Here is a 14,354-nt window from a genome sequence, read left to right as displayed (position 1 = left end):
TGACTCGTACAAAGAAGAGTAATGGTATGCAATCTACCTTATCTACTATCCTCCTATATATGCAAAAATACAAAATTTACAACTTTTAATTTATAGTATACATATTATATATAGGTCAACTACATGAAACCCACATGATAGGATTTATACATACGTATATATAAACTTCACAGAGCACAGGCTTAGCAAGTCTGCAGTAGCTTTTATCATACTGTATTTCTCTCCCTACTGGTATAAAGCCAATCCAATTCACAGAGCTGACTCAGGATAACTCAGAAGGGAGTTTTGTTTCTCATAAACAAATCTAAGTAGGCACAAAAGCATTTACAAAAGATGGGTCTAAATACATTCAAAGGAACTACTGTCTCACACAGCAATTAAATTTCTAGGAAAAAACTCCTTCACCTCCACACTTTTGAAATATTTTATACTATAATAGTATATATAATACATGCTATTTTAAATCAAGAATGCAATTGATCAGAAAAATTTCTCCTTAAATAACCATAATAAACTGAGAGAGAGATCTACAACTGCCCCCAAAACAACTGTGTCTTGCTCTTAACAGATGAAGGAACAACATGCCCACATCTAAGCAACCTACTGGAGAATATCGAAGACAATCTGTTGTTAAAAAGTTTTATTTTAACATCTAAATACTAGCTGTCACTGTTCTTTTGCTACTGCAGACTCCCAACTTCCTTGCGAGGGGAACAGGAGCGGCAGACACTGTTCTCTTCTCTTTGGTGCCCAGTGACAGGACCCAAGGGAATGGCCTTGAAGCTATGTCAGGGGAAGCTTAGGTTGGATATCAGAAAACAATTCTCCACCCAAAGGGTGGCTAGGCACTGGAAGAAGCTCCCCAGGGAAGTGGTCACAGCACCACACCTCACAATGGCTCAGGAAATGTTTGGACAATGCTCTCAGGCATGTGGTGTAACTTTTGGGGATGGTGCTCTGCAGGGCCAGGAGTTGGACTCAATGATCCTTGTGAATCCCTTCCAACTCAGCTTATTCTGTGACTCTGATATTCTGCATGATATTGTGTAACTATAGTAATACAGTAGATTTCCTACTACTTTTCTAGAAACAAGAAAGATTTATAAACCGCATTTTTACCTTAATCAGAAGTTCCAGTGCTGCAATTCTACATTTTGCTGCTTTCTCTTTTGTATAGACACTAAGACAAGTTTGCTGCACAACAAAGAAAATTAAGGTAACAATACTTGTAAGTAAAGATGGAAATTCAAAGATAGCATATTCTTCTACCTCTTTAAAGTATCTGCTGCTTACAAGCTTAAGGTTTTTTAAAGAATAAAACAATGTCTAGTCCTGGCAATGGCCTCACTGACAATACTGCAGCACTGTCTGACATAATAACAAACACCAACTTGAGCAAAGAAATTGCAGTTTCTGCAGTAAAAGGCACACAGAGCAAGTTTTCTATCTCAGTGCTATCAGTCCATAAAATAAGTACCTACCAATTTATGATCAGAAATCATAATTTTTTTTTTATTTTTTAACTAAAAAATAAAAACTACTATTTCCCGTGAAAAGAATTAATTTTCAGAACCAATACCTACGATGGTCTATAAAGAAAAGTTAATAAAATTAAGTCCACAGCTGGACAAACAATTCCACACTGCTCTGTGGTATGAATTACAGTTTACGTCAAATTAAAATTATTTCAGCTCTAACAAGAACACTAGAGATGGGCAAAGCTGACTGGGAGAGGCAAAGTATAGGTATGAATGTTATGACACGACACCCACCAGACTTGTTTCAACTATCTGGCAAAAACACTTTTAGGAAATAATTTTCATTTACCTACCTTAATACTACAGGCATAAGGATGAATTTTGTCACCAACTTTTTCCATAAATACACAAAGAAACTTCAACGCTTCCTCCCTGCAATCTCGAAACTGAAAAGTAAAAAAAAAAAAAAAAAAAAGGGAGTGTGTAACATGCTGTGCATACAGCACTACCTTCACACTACTTTCAGGTTTACCAACTTACCTCCTCGATGGTGAGGGATTTGTGGATAAAGACGAGTAAGCCATGATCCTGGGAAAACACCAGGGACAGGTGCAGCGCTGCAGGGAGGCAAAGGAACCATCGGGGGAGTTGGCTTCGCGCACACCACCCAGCCCATCCCCTGGTGCAAAAGGGTGACCCGACGCCTTGGGCACCAGAAAAACCACAACAAATTGCGGGCGCTACTGACCGCCCCCACGGCCTCGGGGCCCGGGCCTGAGCCCGCGCCCTCGCTCCGGAGCCTGCCCCTGCTCAGGCCCGGGGGAAAGCCAACCCAGGGGCAGCTCAGCACAGAGGGGCCCGCACCGAAGTGCTTTTACCCCGGTGAATGGTCGTCTGGGGCAGGAGACCCCCCTCCCTCGGAATCACCGGTGACACAGCGCGGAGCGCAGCACGGAGGGAGGGCCCACGGAAGCACCGGCCCGGTGCGTGTGTCCCGCCGGCACCGAGCGCTCCCCGGGCCCCGCTCAGCTCCCCCCGCCGGGCCCGGGCCCGCGGGCGCACCCTGCTCGCCGCTGGACGCGCTGGCCACGCAGGTCTCGGCCAGGCTGCGGAGCAGGCTGTATCCGTGCAGAGCGCTGCCGGAGGCATCGCCGGGCTGCAGGCAGCGGTGCAGCTGGAGCAGGCACTGCTGCACCCCAGCCATGCTGCCCCGGCCCCCCGGGAACGGAGGCGAGGAAGCGGGCGGGAAGGGCCCGCCTTCCGCCGCGTCCAACGCCAGCCGGGGGGACGCGGGCTGCTCAGCTCGGGCAGGAGAAGCGCTCCGCCAGACCATTCCCAGCGGAATAGGGCCGGCGGCAGGGAAGAGCGTTTCGGGCGCTTTTACGTCTCTTGTGGCAGGATGGGCTCACGACATGCACACACAGAATGGCAGAATGCATCAGGTTGGAAAGGACCACAGTGGGCCATCTGCTCCAACCTCCCCGCTTAAGCAGGCACACGGCACAGGGTTGCATCCAGACAATGCTTCAGTATCTCTCGTGAGAGATTCCACACCCTCTCTGGGCAAACTGTTCCAGTGCTCGGTCACTGCACAGTGAAGTTCTTCCTCACATTCAGGTGGAATTTCCTGCGCTTTAGTTTCTGTCTCTTGCCTCTTGTTCTATTGTTTGGCACCACCGAGAAGAGCCTGGCCCCATCCTCTTGGCACCGTCACTATAAATATTGATAGACGTTGACGAGGTTCCCTCTCAGTCGTCTCTTCTCGAGACTGTACAGCCCCAGCTTCCTCAGCCTTTCCTCATCAGAGAGATACTCCAGCCCCTTAATCATCTTTATTGCCCTTGGCTGGACACGCTCCAGGAGCTCCACGCTTCTGTCGTACCAAGCAGCCCAGAACTTGGCAGTAATGCTGTACACTGCCAGTTCCTCCCCTCCTCAGAGAATGGGCTGCTCCAACCTCCCCACGCCTTCCGGCAGCCCTAGTTTTGCCGCGAAATTCGGTAAGGTGCGGGCGGCTCCACGCTGGGTTTAGGGGGGCAGGCTATGTGCCATTACTGAGGACAGCCTCTGTATTGTACCACAAATAGTAACCCGCATTATAATTCTTTCTCTATTGTAGCAGGTCGAGCGGGGCACGACGGTCACTTCAGCGCTCCAGAGGATTCATCGCCTCCCTCCTTTCCCTCTCTGTTCCGCATCCCCCCTTTCTGCCTTCGTTGGGCGCTCCCGTTACGATCGCGCCTCGCCATTGGCCAGAAAGCCCGGGAGGGCGCGCGCACGCCGCTGGCTTTGGCGCGGAGTGTGGCGGGGTTAGCCGTGCTGCACAGGTGGGTGAGGGCGGCGGGCGGGGGTCGCGGCTGCCGAGGGGAGGAAAGGGACGGGGACCCGCCGCTCAGGGCTCGGCCGGTGGCGGGGCGCCCGCCGCGCTCATTTTCGCCGAACCCCTACCCCCAGGTAGGACCGCCGCTGGAGCCGCAGCAGCGCCATGTCGTCGCCAGCCTCCACTCCCAGCCGCCGACGGGGCAAGCGCGGCCGTGGCAGCAACCCCTCGACTCGTAAGTGCTGCGGAGGGAAGAGGTGGGCCCCCGCCCCGGGGGTGTTCTCTCCGTCCCTGCCTCTGTCCGCCTGGTCTGGCGGCCTGGCTACGGTAACGCCGGCTCCGCTTGTGTCTTGCAGCACAAGATGCTCGCTCTCCTCCTTCCCAGAAGCGTCGGACAGACGACTCCACCTCCACCGGGGACTTGCAGCCTATGCCCACGTCCCCGCCCGCCGAGGTGCAGAGCCCCGGCGCCGCCGATGCGCTGTTCTCCAGCCCGCCGCAGTTCCGGCACTCCGGTACGCTGGGGCGGGGGCGGCTCCGTGGCCGCTTGGGCTCTGGGCACGCAGCCCGGGGGGGCGGACTGCACTGCCCGGGACCGAGCCAGCGTCGGGCCCGATCCGGCTGAAAAATGCTGGAGGAAAAAAATAAGCGTTGTCTCAACGTTTCTCATTTGAATTTAGTATCGTGAACTCTGCAGTCAGTGTCTGGGGTGCAGATCTCTACCGCAGCTTCCAGTTAGCATGGGAATATGTATCAGGGAATACACATTAGTTTTCAAAATTTATTTATAGAAAGAATAATGAAACTGCTAACACAAAAGGAACTAGGTTGTCTGCCACAGAAAGCCTTTCTTGCTTTTATGTATAGGATTCTTTTTCGAGTAGCTCTTAATTGTGTCACTTGCTCTGCCACCCTCAAAATACTAACAAAAGTGTTTCATCTAAAATTCTGCATGTTTTTATGCTTGAACTCCAGTGTAGTTTTAAAATGCAGTACTGCTGTAAAGTTCTGGGGAAGTTTTATTCGAACTTGGGATCTTTGAGAAGAGTTGTTAACAAAAGTTCTAGGAAGATTGGGAACATTTATTGTGTGACGAAACACTGGGCTTGACTGATACTACTCATGACAGTTGAAGGAATGATGAGACAAATGCAGAGGCTGAATTTTAGTCTGCTCTAGATGTAAAATATCTCAATAATCAACACAAAACACTTCCTTTTATAGCCATTCCTCTTGACTTTGACATCAGTTCACCTCTGACTTACGGCACACCCAGCTCCAGGGTGGAGGGTACCCCACGAAGTGGTGTACGAGGAACTCCAGTCAGGCAGAGGCCGGATCTTGGATCTGTCCGTAAAGCCAGACAAGTGGATTTACACTCGGATGGGGTAGGTGGATGTCTCACCTCTTGTATCTGTAAACTTCTTTTTAAACATATAAATATTTGTATATGCTCAATTTGTTTCCATGCAGCTGGCTGAAGATATAGTAGCAACTGAGCAATCTCTTGGACAAAGGCTTGTTATCTGGGGAACTGATGTTAATGTGGCCTCATGCAAAGAAAAATTCCAGGTGAGTTTTGTTTCTTCCTTTTTTTAATGAAAAGCTAGTTTGATTTAAACAAATATTAGTTGAATCTGATACAAAGGAGGTTTTTGTACTGCTACATTCTGCTCATTTTTTCCTTTCTTTTACCTCTAACATTCAGAGATTTCTCCAGCGCTTCATCGATCCACTGGATAAAGAGGACGAAGACATTGGCCTGGATCTTAACGAGCCACGCTATATGCAACGACTTCAAGAGGTACTTGTAATGCAGTAATTTGTAATTTAGCTTTTCTATTTTCAGTCTTGCATGCCATTGAGCTAAAACTTTCCTAACTCCCTTGCAGATTAATATGGTTGGGGAACCATTCCTGAATGTAAATTGTGACCATCTAAGATCATTTGATGAAAACCTCTACAGGCAACTGATCTGCTATCCTCAGGTGAAGTAGTGCACTTGTTTTCTGGCGTTCAGGTGGCTCTTTGATAGTTCTGGGTTTTAAAATGCTTGTTTAAATGCAGTGCATACTGTGTGTGTTCAGTGCAATCTCAGTGGCTGCTTTATTTTACTGAATATAAAATGTCTTGTTCCATAGTAGGTGATCACAGAAACAGTGAGTACCTCGTGCATGGGGAATTAGCTGGTGAATTGCAGTGTCCAGAGTTTTGCACTTCCACCCCTAAGCAATACTTAAGTGACTGAATAAATTTGATCCAAACAGCAGGTTTTGTGTTACATAGGACAGTGTTCAAATGGTGTAACTTTTTAGTCATTACTGGCTGATCAGCAGCACATCATATGCTTTATGCATAGTTTCTTCATTCTATGACATAACTTGTAAGCTGTTTCTAATACAGGAAGTTATCCCAACATTTGACATGGCTGCCAATGAGATCTTTTTTGATCGTTACCCCGATTCAATACTAGAGCATCAAATTCAAGTAAGGCCATATAATGCACTGAAGACCAGGAATATGAGAAATCTAAACCCTGAAGGTAAACTTTTGGCTTACCATGTTATATAAGAATCATAAAGATTGTCATAAACTTTGTGAATGCTAAATAGGATTACATTAAGACTGTATAAAACTGTACTTGTGGTCCATCCAGGTCAATGTCTTCCATTCATTCTGTTTCAAAAGCAAATGCTTTAGAGCCAAAATGCAGAATAATCTATCCATAAGGGAAATCTTTCCTATCATCAACTACTCATATTCTTAGCTCTGCAAGTGCAAAGGATTCTTTCTTTTGTATACATACTTCTGTAAATTAGAATGTTTGTATTACGCATTTATGATTTTTTTTTGCATAAACAAAATAGTAGTAACCTGTCTGTCTACCTTCTGCCTAAAAACTATTGTAAGGTGAAATTTTGAAGGTTTAAATTTTAAGAGTATGAGGTTGTGACATGAGTCTCTGTATTTTTGTAGACATTGATCAACTCATCACCATCAGTGGCATGGTCATCAGAAGTTCCCAGTTAATTCCTGAGATGCAGGAAGCATTCTTTAGATGTCAGGTTTGCGCTTTCACCACCAGAGTGGAAATCGACCGTGGCAGGATTGCTGAACCATCAGTGTGCAAGAACTGTAACACAACGCACAGCATGGCACTGATTCACAACAGATCCATGTTCTCTGACAAACAGATGGTATGTTGGCTTAGGTGGTGGCTAGAATGAAAGAGTGGCTTGTTTTTGCTCCCCCACCCTCTAAAATCATCCAGAGCTTTAGTTATGTATCTTGAGATTGAATACTTTGAAAAGAAAAAGTGGTTTGGAACATGGAAATGGGTGAAACAAGTTAGTGAAACAGTAAGTCTACTTTGGAGAAGAAATGCATTAGGAGGATGAAATGAAGTATGTACACCTCTTAATGTTTTTGTATGTAAACCCCTTTATATACAGTATGTCCACTTCTGTCTAGACTAGGTGAGCCTTGTTTGTAGCAGTATTTTTTCATGCCAGTAGCAATCAGCAGAATTCTCATTTTCGTAATCTCTTTAAATCAGTAATCAGTTTTGCTGTTTGGGTGGGGATGTTTTGTTCCTGAGTAATGTTCCTGATTCAAAATGATGCTGAAGACTGTTAATTAAAAATCCCGTTGTATGCTTTGTGGAAAAGCTCTGCTTTTTTTGCAACTGAAACCTAAGTGGTGTTTTTGCTAGATCAAACTGCAGGAGTCTCCTGAAGATATGCCAGCTGGACAGACCCCGCATACAGTGGCACTCTTTGCTCACAATGACCTTGTTGATAAAGTTCAGCCCGGTGACAGAGTTAATGTCACAGGTAAAATTTGGTTTGAGTGTTTCCATTTTTCTTTTTCATTAATCTTAACTGTGTGTGAAGGGACCTGATGGGATGTACTTCCAAGTGCTGAGGGAGCTGGACGCTTTCTTTGCAAAGCCACTCAGTTATATTTGAAAAGTCACGGTGACTGGCTAAAATGCAAGGAAAAAAAGCCAATGGCACTCCCTACAGTGAGGAGGAGACCTGGGGAACTGCAGGCCAGTCAGCTTCATGTTGAGCTCTGGGAATGGTGATAGAGCAAATAATCCTGGAAACGTTTTCTGATTGTGACATTGTTTTATACCTTCAGGAAACTTGCAGACAAAAACAAAACTGGAAGGAATTAGTGCTTGATAAAACATGGCTGCAGTGCCAGCATTCTCCTGAGCTGTATTAGGAGTGTTGCCAGCAGGTTGGGGGAGCACTGGCTCCCATTGTGGGGTCTCCCAGGGCAAGGGAGACATGAACATACAGGAGTGAATTCAGCAAAGGGCTATGACAGTAACAGAAGCCTTGGTCGTATGCAGGAAGGCTGAGAAAGCTGTGACTGCTCAGTCTGGAGAGCAGAAGGCTTGGGGGAATCTTAGCAGCATGTTTAGAAATACCTGATTTGGTGTGGGTGGAGGGGTGGTAATGTCAAGAAGACAAAGCCAGACTCTGCTTAATGATGCCTAGTGGCACATAGAGGGCACAAACTGAAATACAGGCAATTCCAGTTGAATAAGAACTTTTTTACCGTTAGTGTGGTTGAGCCTCATCACAGGCTGACTGGCAAGGCCCTGTGCAGTCTTTGATCTTAGAGATACTCAAAACCTGATGAGACACAGCCCTTTAGCAAACAGTGGACTCCAGTTTGACCCCACGATTGGACTAGACATCCCCAGGCTGTCTGATCTTGATTCCTTAATTCTAAAGCTGTAACTGAAGAAGACACGGTATCTTAAATAGTGTCTGCAGTCAGAAGAGTGATAAACGTAAAGTCTTGTAATACTGTAGCAACATACTATAAACCACTTTGCTTTCAAACAACTGCTGTAAAAAACCCCAAACTGTTTGAAATGCATTAGAAAGCTGTTATTAAACTTGGCACTTAAAAAGAGGAGGAAAGGCTGGGAATTTCAAAAGCATCAAGCCTTAGTTTTTTTTTCAAAAATGCTTTCATTGTTGAGAACACCTCTGGCACGAATAAAAAACATGTACGTCTATCTGCAAAAATGGGTCTAGGTGACTTAAATATGGCTTCTACATGACTTAGTGAGAAATAAGGTGACAAAGCATTTAGGCTGTTTAGAAAAGTTCTAGTCTTCCTGGGAACTTGTAATATTTTTAGGGTTTGAAATTAGCGTGTTTCTCCCTATCTAATGCTGTGACTGAAATTTGTATTTAGGTATCTACAGGGCAGTCCCCATTCGAGTTAATCCCCGGGTCAGCAGTGTAAACTCCGTGTATAAGACCCACATTGACGTCATACACTATCGCAAGACAGACTCCAAACGCCTGCACTGTGTTGATGAGGAAACTGAGCAAAAGAGGTTTACAGAGGAACGTGTGGAAATGCTCAAAGAGCTTTCTAAAAAAGCAGACATTTATGAGAGGCTTGCTTTAGCATTGGCTCCAAGTATCTATGAGCATGAAGATATCAAAAAGGTGAAAAGTTCTGTATTTCTCTTTTAAGACATATATTTTTATGTGTGTATGTTTGTAGTTACTGTTTGTTGTTAATGTATCTTGAAACTTAAAAAGTCACAAAGCTGTTATCTTGAGCAGTCTTAAAATGTCATGGTCTTGTCAGGGTGGAGTTGGTTGTAAGTGTACCATAATTCTTTTTGTGCTATTAAGGAGTCTTAGTTAGAGGGAAGAGAACTGAAAAGGTAGGAAGGCAGCAGAACTGGCAAAACTTTGCAGGATGCATCTTGGACATTTCTTGGAAGTTCAGATTGCTGATGATCAAAGGTAAGTAAGTACCTGTAACATAGTAACTGCCTGCTGAGAAGAGGCATCCACAAGAGAAGAGTAGCTTCAAAGTGACATTTGGCTGACTCTGAATTATGGAGTATTGGAACATTTACTTGGATGTATCCAAGAAGGGACTGTTCCAATAAAGTGTCAACTGAGGTGCTAGAACATTGTGAAAACTGCAGTCAGTAAGCAGGTCTCAAGGTATTACTAGACATCGAACACTACTCTTCCAAGTATATTCCTTTGAGGGGTTTTTTTAATAGATTTATACATTATTATAGTCCACAGGTTCCTGAAAGTATAATTCAAAACCATACAATGATTTACTTATGAGATGGGAACACAGTATTAACAGTTCCTTTTGTTGTTACCTTTGCAACATGCTAATAAAGGGACATCAAGTTTAGGGGGATGGAAAACTGAGGAAAACTTCATCAAAGGGGATTCTTCAGGTTCCAACCAAAATCTGGTTACAAAGATGTACAAAATTTCTGTCTTTAATGCTTGAAACTCAGATGCATTGAGTTGTGTTAATTTTAGCAGTGTTTGTTTTTCAGATGTTTCGGTTGAACGGTTGGATTTGCTCTGTTACATCTGTATTTTCATTTCTATAGGGTATTCTGCTTCAGCTTTTTGGCGGATCAAGAAAGGATTTTACTCACACAGGAAGAGGCAATTTTCGTGCAGAGATCAACATTCTTCTCTGTGGTGATCCTGGTACTAGCAAATCCCAGCTGCTCCAGTATGTGTATAACCTGGTTCCTCGAGGCCAGTATACTTCTGGCAAAGGCTCAAGTGCAGTTGGTCTTACTGCATATGTGATGAAGGATCCAGAAACACGACAGCTGGTTCTTCAGACAGGAGCTCTAGTACTTAGTGACAATGGCATTTGCTGCATTGATGAGTTTGATAAAATGAATGAAAGCACAAGGTCAGTTCTGCATGAAGTAATGGAGCAACAGACACTCTCCATTGCAAAGGTAAATGAAATGGAAGTTATTCCTAGAGGCATTTGCTCTTGCTTTACTCAGGCTTTCACAGTGCAGTTTTTGGTTACAGAATCCATCTAATAACACTGGTGATCTTATGAAATTGGAGGGAAGTTTTGGTGGCACAGCTGCAGCTGGCTTCAGAAATGTTTTTCCTTTTGACAGGCTGGAATTATTTGCCAACTGAATGCTCGTGCATCTATCCTAGCAGCAGCTAATCCTATAGAATCACAGTGGAATCCGAAGAAGACTACAATTGAAAACATTCAGCTTCCTCATACGTTGCTGTCAAGGTACCGAACTGTGCTGCATGTGTTATTTTTAGGGGATGTTACACTTCCTCTTCTGAAAATTATTACATATAGTAGAATAGAACTACTGTGTTCTTCACAACCTAATGGAAAACTTTAATAGCACAGATTTTAAATGCTGTCCCCTAGTAAAGAGCTGTTCTGAAACTTAATGTATTGGTAACTTTAACAAAAATTCTGGATGATTTTCTTAGCTCCATAAAGCTTTTAAAGTGAAACACTGATGATCAGGGAACTTGGCAGCAGAGGTGGCAGCATCTTAAGATCTGTGCCTGTTTCATGCTGCTTTGTAAAATTTACCTGAGGAGGTAAGCAGTGCTGGTCAGTTATTTGGGCAACAGCTGAGAACACTTCTGGCTTAAATTTCAATTAAAAGCTCCTAGGTTTGAGCAGCATCTCAATTCCACCATTTATTGGATTTAAGCCTACAAAAATACATTACTGGCTGACTAAAAATGTATTATCCGTGTCTTCTTGCAGTTGAGACTAGCTAAATACATTGTTAATAGAATTACAAACCATTTTCTTCGGGGTTAAACTACAAGTGCTTTTTGAATTCTTTGTTATTTATTTACTTACGTTTTTGTGCTGTTGTATTTCAGGGCAGTATCTTTAGCAGCAAGTTCTGTGCATTTATTACGTGTGTGGCATTTTTTGTTTGTGGTAGTTGCAACTTTCTTTTGGCAGGGGATGTGTGGTGTGGGATTTTTAAGGAAACAAAACATGTCAGCCTTGAACATTGAATCTGAATTCTGCAAAATTTACCTTGCTTTCAAAATTTCAAGTCCATAGTGTGTAAGAAAATCCATCATGTTGTTCTGTACCTTGAGAATTCTAGAAAAACGTTCAGTGTAAGAAAGCAATTTCTACTGAGAGTAGGAATTAACAGTCTAGTAACTCCTACCTGTACTACTTACGTCAAATCCTTCTAAGCCAGGTACCTAAATGACAAGAAAGTATGCACACTAATACTGGATCATATCCCATTCAGATTTGACTTGATCTTCTTGATGTTGGATCCACGTGATGAAGCTTACGACAGACGCCTTGCTCGCCATTTGGTTTCACTGTACTACCAAAGTGAAGAAAATATGGAGGAGGAATACATGGATATGGCAGTACTGAGGGATTACATTGCATATGCTCGAAGCTATGTCAATCCCAGATTAGGTGAAGAAGCAAGTCAAGCCCTTATTGAGGTAAAGGAATTGCTGCTGAGACTGTTTAGAGTCTTTTCCTGACTTGTCAGAAGTGATGAAATTCCCTTGTAGGTACACTCTATCTACATAACAGCCTTCTGTAAGATCCTTAAGAAAAAAAAGGTCTCTAATGGAAAGAGGGGTCAAATGAGTCTTTCTGCATTCTAATGTTTAGCTTTCAGGTATGTTGGTTTGGTTCCATCACATAAAACACACTAAAATCTACCAAAGCAAAATGTGTCATCACAAACACAAGTACTGCAATATGAGACTAATCCAGATTCTAAAGTGATTCAAAACTCAATTCATTACCATGGCTTAATTGCTTTATAACGGACAAGAATTTTTTTGATGCGGTTATTCATCACTGCAGAAGAACCATGAAGGTGTGTGAGCAGAAATACAGTATTTGGGATCGCCTGCCAGAATTGCTTATATGAAGAGGGGGATGCAGGGGGCTGAAAAGGAATTAATATGCAGTGAAAATGTAAGGAGTGTCTCCCTTTCAGGCATATGTGGACATGAGGAAGATCGGCAGCGGCAAGGGAATGGTTTCCGCGTACCCCCGGCAGCTGGAGTCTCTGATCCGGCTGGCAGAGGCGCACGCCAAGGTGCGCTTCTCTGAGAAGGTGGAAATAATTGATGTGGAGGAAGCAAAACGCCTCCACCGGGAAGCGCTGAAACAATCTGCTACTGATCCAAGGACCGGAATTGTGGACATATCCATTCTCACGACAGGTTTGTGCTTCTGTAGCGTTAAAGCAGCGCTGCTGTCGGGATTTTGTGATTTTTAAGATGTAACTTAGCCTGTCGTCCTCAGCTGATTGCTAAAAGGTATTTTCTTTGCTTTTATAAGGAATGAGCGCAACAGCTCGCAAGCGGAAAGAGGAATTGGCTCAAGCCTTACGGAAGCTCATCCAATCAAAGGGTAAAACACCATCTTTGAAATACCAACAGCTTTTGGATGATCTCCGAGCACAGTCTGATACAGTAAGTTTACTGCTTTGTTTTTACATTTCCATTAGTTTTTAAAAGCTTTTTTTTTTCCCCCAAAAGAGCATTCTTGTCCTCAGATCACATTATGGAAGGAAATGGAAACATGAATGACTTGTTGGCATAACTAGAAAGCCAGCTCCGTTATGGACAGATGAGTTGAATCTGCTGTACCTTAGGTTTTTTTGCTTCTGTAATTAGCAAACTCAGCCTCAGGGTTCCAGGCCAGACTTCAACTTTCCTATAGAACAAATGAAAACTTCAGATAGAAATATTAGAAAATTGGTAGAAAGTATAGCATTTTTACTATGTTTGAAGTATTTTCCCCATCTTTATTTGATGTGCCCCTCTTCTTCTTCAAGGCTGTCACGAAGGAAATGTTTGAAGAAGCACTTCGTGCCTTGGCTGATGAGGACTTCCTGACTGTGACTGGAAAGACTGTGAGGCTGCTGTGAGCTACCCTGTGCCTGAGAGCCTGCTGTCACAACTTCTACTTTGCCTTTGTCAAGATAGTGTCAGTCTGCAAGATCTTTGAGATTTGGGACTATCACCTGCTATGACAGGCACTGCCTTTCCCTGCCAACCAGCCATCATGGCCTCACTTTGCCTTACTGTATTGCCACTGCAAGATTTGCACGGCTTGGGCTATCATTTGCTATGACAAGAGTAGTCATGATTAAGTGGCATCACTGTCATTTCAAGATACTATGAAAATCCTCATGTCAATAATGCTATTTACATTTTGGCTAAATGTAATTACTAATTTGGCAAGGGCTTTGTGGGTTTTTCTGAAGTTTTTTAGAGCGTGATAACAATATTGCCTGTATTTCCAATTGAATTGTAAAAATTCATCTTAAATGAGTTTTTAGTAACTGAAATTTTTACTGTTAGTGTTGCTGTAAGCTGAAATAAAATTATTTGACTTAATATTACTCTTTCACATTCATTTCAAGTACAAATTAGCATATCCTATGCTGAGCACTTTTCAGTCTAGAATTCTGCAATTATTTGGAAGCTCCTTTGTGAGAGCATGAAAAGCTTTTTTGGTTGGTTTGTTTGACCTGAGTGTATTATGGAAGTATTCTCAATGTAAAAAAGGTAGACAGATTCTACTTGAAACCGTATTTCTTTACTTCAATTTTAAGTATGTCTGGATAAATTAAGACACCTACCTTTGGTGTAATGACATATAATCATTGCTAAAAAACAAGGTCGTGTAGCTTGTTTACAATAATATTCCCAAGGGCCTGGTATGAGTGATTTTTTAATAGA

At 43.4% G+C, this 14,354-nt stretch overlaps 2 protein-coding genes across 3 annotated transcripts in view; one reads left to right on the top strand and one right to left on the bottom strand.

The window, feature by feature from the left end:
* Positions 1-2,697, bottom strand: part of PRKDC (protein kinase, DNA-activated, catalytic subunit) — an 81,920-nt gene extending 79,223 nt beyond the window's left edge. Inside the window, exons 1-4 of one of the 2 annotated variants that reach the window (XM_040070746.2) lie at positions 2,541-2,697; positions 2,019-2,095; positions 1,832-1,924; positions 1,120-1,194 (exon numbers count right to left, since the gene is read on the bottom strand). In XM_040070746.2, the coding sequence (XP_039926680.1) occupies positions 1,120-1,194; positions 1,832-1,924; positions 2,019-2,095; positions 2,541-2,682 (387 nt within the window). In that variant the 5' untranslated portion in view covers positions 2,683-2,697. Of the gene's footprint in view, positions 1-1,119; positions 1,195-1,831; positions 1,925-2,018; positions 2,096-2,540 lie in introns of those variants that run through there. The other variant, XM_058421720.1, reaches the window with a different exon arrangement.
* Positions 2,698-3,758: 1,061 nt separating this feature from the next.
* MCM4 (minichromosome maintenance complex component 4) lies at positions 3,759-14,007 on the top strand. The gene is made up of 17 exons (XM_040084153.2): positions 3,759-3,805; positions 3,933-4,033; positions 4,155-4,313; positions 5,023-5,186; positions 5,272-5,370; positions 5,507-5,602; positions 5,691-5,786; positions 6,202-6,340; positions 6,775-6,995; positions 7,511-7,631; positions 9,019-9,278; positions 10,205-10,570; positions 10,745-10,872; positions 11,882-12,089; positions 12,599-12,827; positions 12,946-13,079; positions 13,445-14,007. Exons 2-17 carry the CDS (start codon positions 3,964-3,966, stop codon positions 13,535-13,537), a joined length of 2,583 nt encoding a protein of 860 aa, XP_039940087.1. The 5' UTR covers positions 3,759-3,805; positions 3,933-3,963; the 3' UTR covers positions 13,538-14,007.
* The last annotated feature ends 347 nt before the right edge of the window (positions 14,008-14,354 follow it).

Source organism: Hirundo rustica, chromosome 1, assembly GCF_015227805.2.
Source record: "Hirundo rustica isolate bHirRus1 chromosome 1, bHirRus1.pri.v3, whole genome shotgun sequence".
Classification (NCBI taxonomy): Eukaryota; Metazoa; Chordata; class Aves; order Passeriformes; family Hirundinidae; genus Hirundo; species Hirundo rustica.
The sequence above is the reverse complement of the archived record's forward strand: the minus strand, read 5'-3'. Positions and strand labels throughout refer to the sequence as shown.

What these genes read in the sequence shown, in the direction of transcription:
- MCM4 (XM_040084153.2), top strand. Translation starts at nt 3,964, where the DNA reads ATGTCGTCGCCAGCCTCCACTCCCAGCCGCCGACGGGGCAAGCGCGGC. An exon ending in AGACACTCTCCATTGCAAAG is followed by an intron (nt 10,571 to 10,744) that starts GTAAATGAAATG and finishes TCCTTTTGACAG; the next exon opens with GCTGGAATTATTTGCCAACT. An exon ending in CATATCCATTCTCACGACAG is followed by an intron (nt 12,828 to 12,945) that starts GTTTGTGCTTCT and finishes TGCTTTTATAAG; the next exon opens with GAATGAGCGCAACAGCTCGC.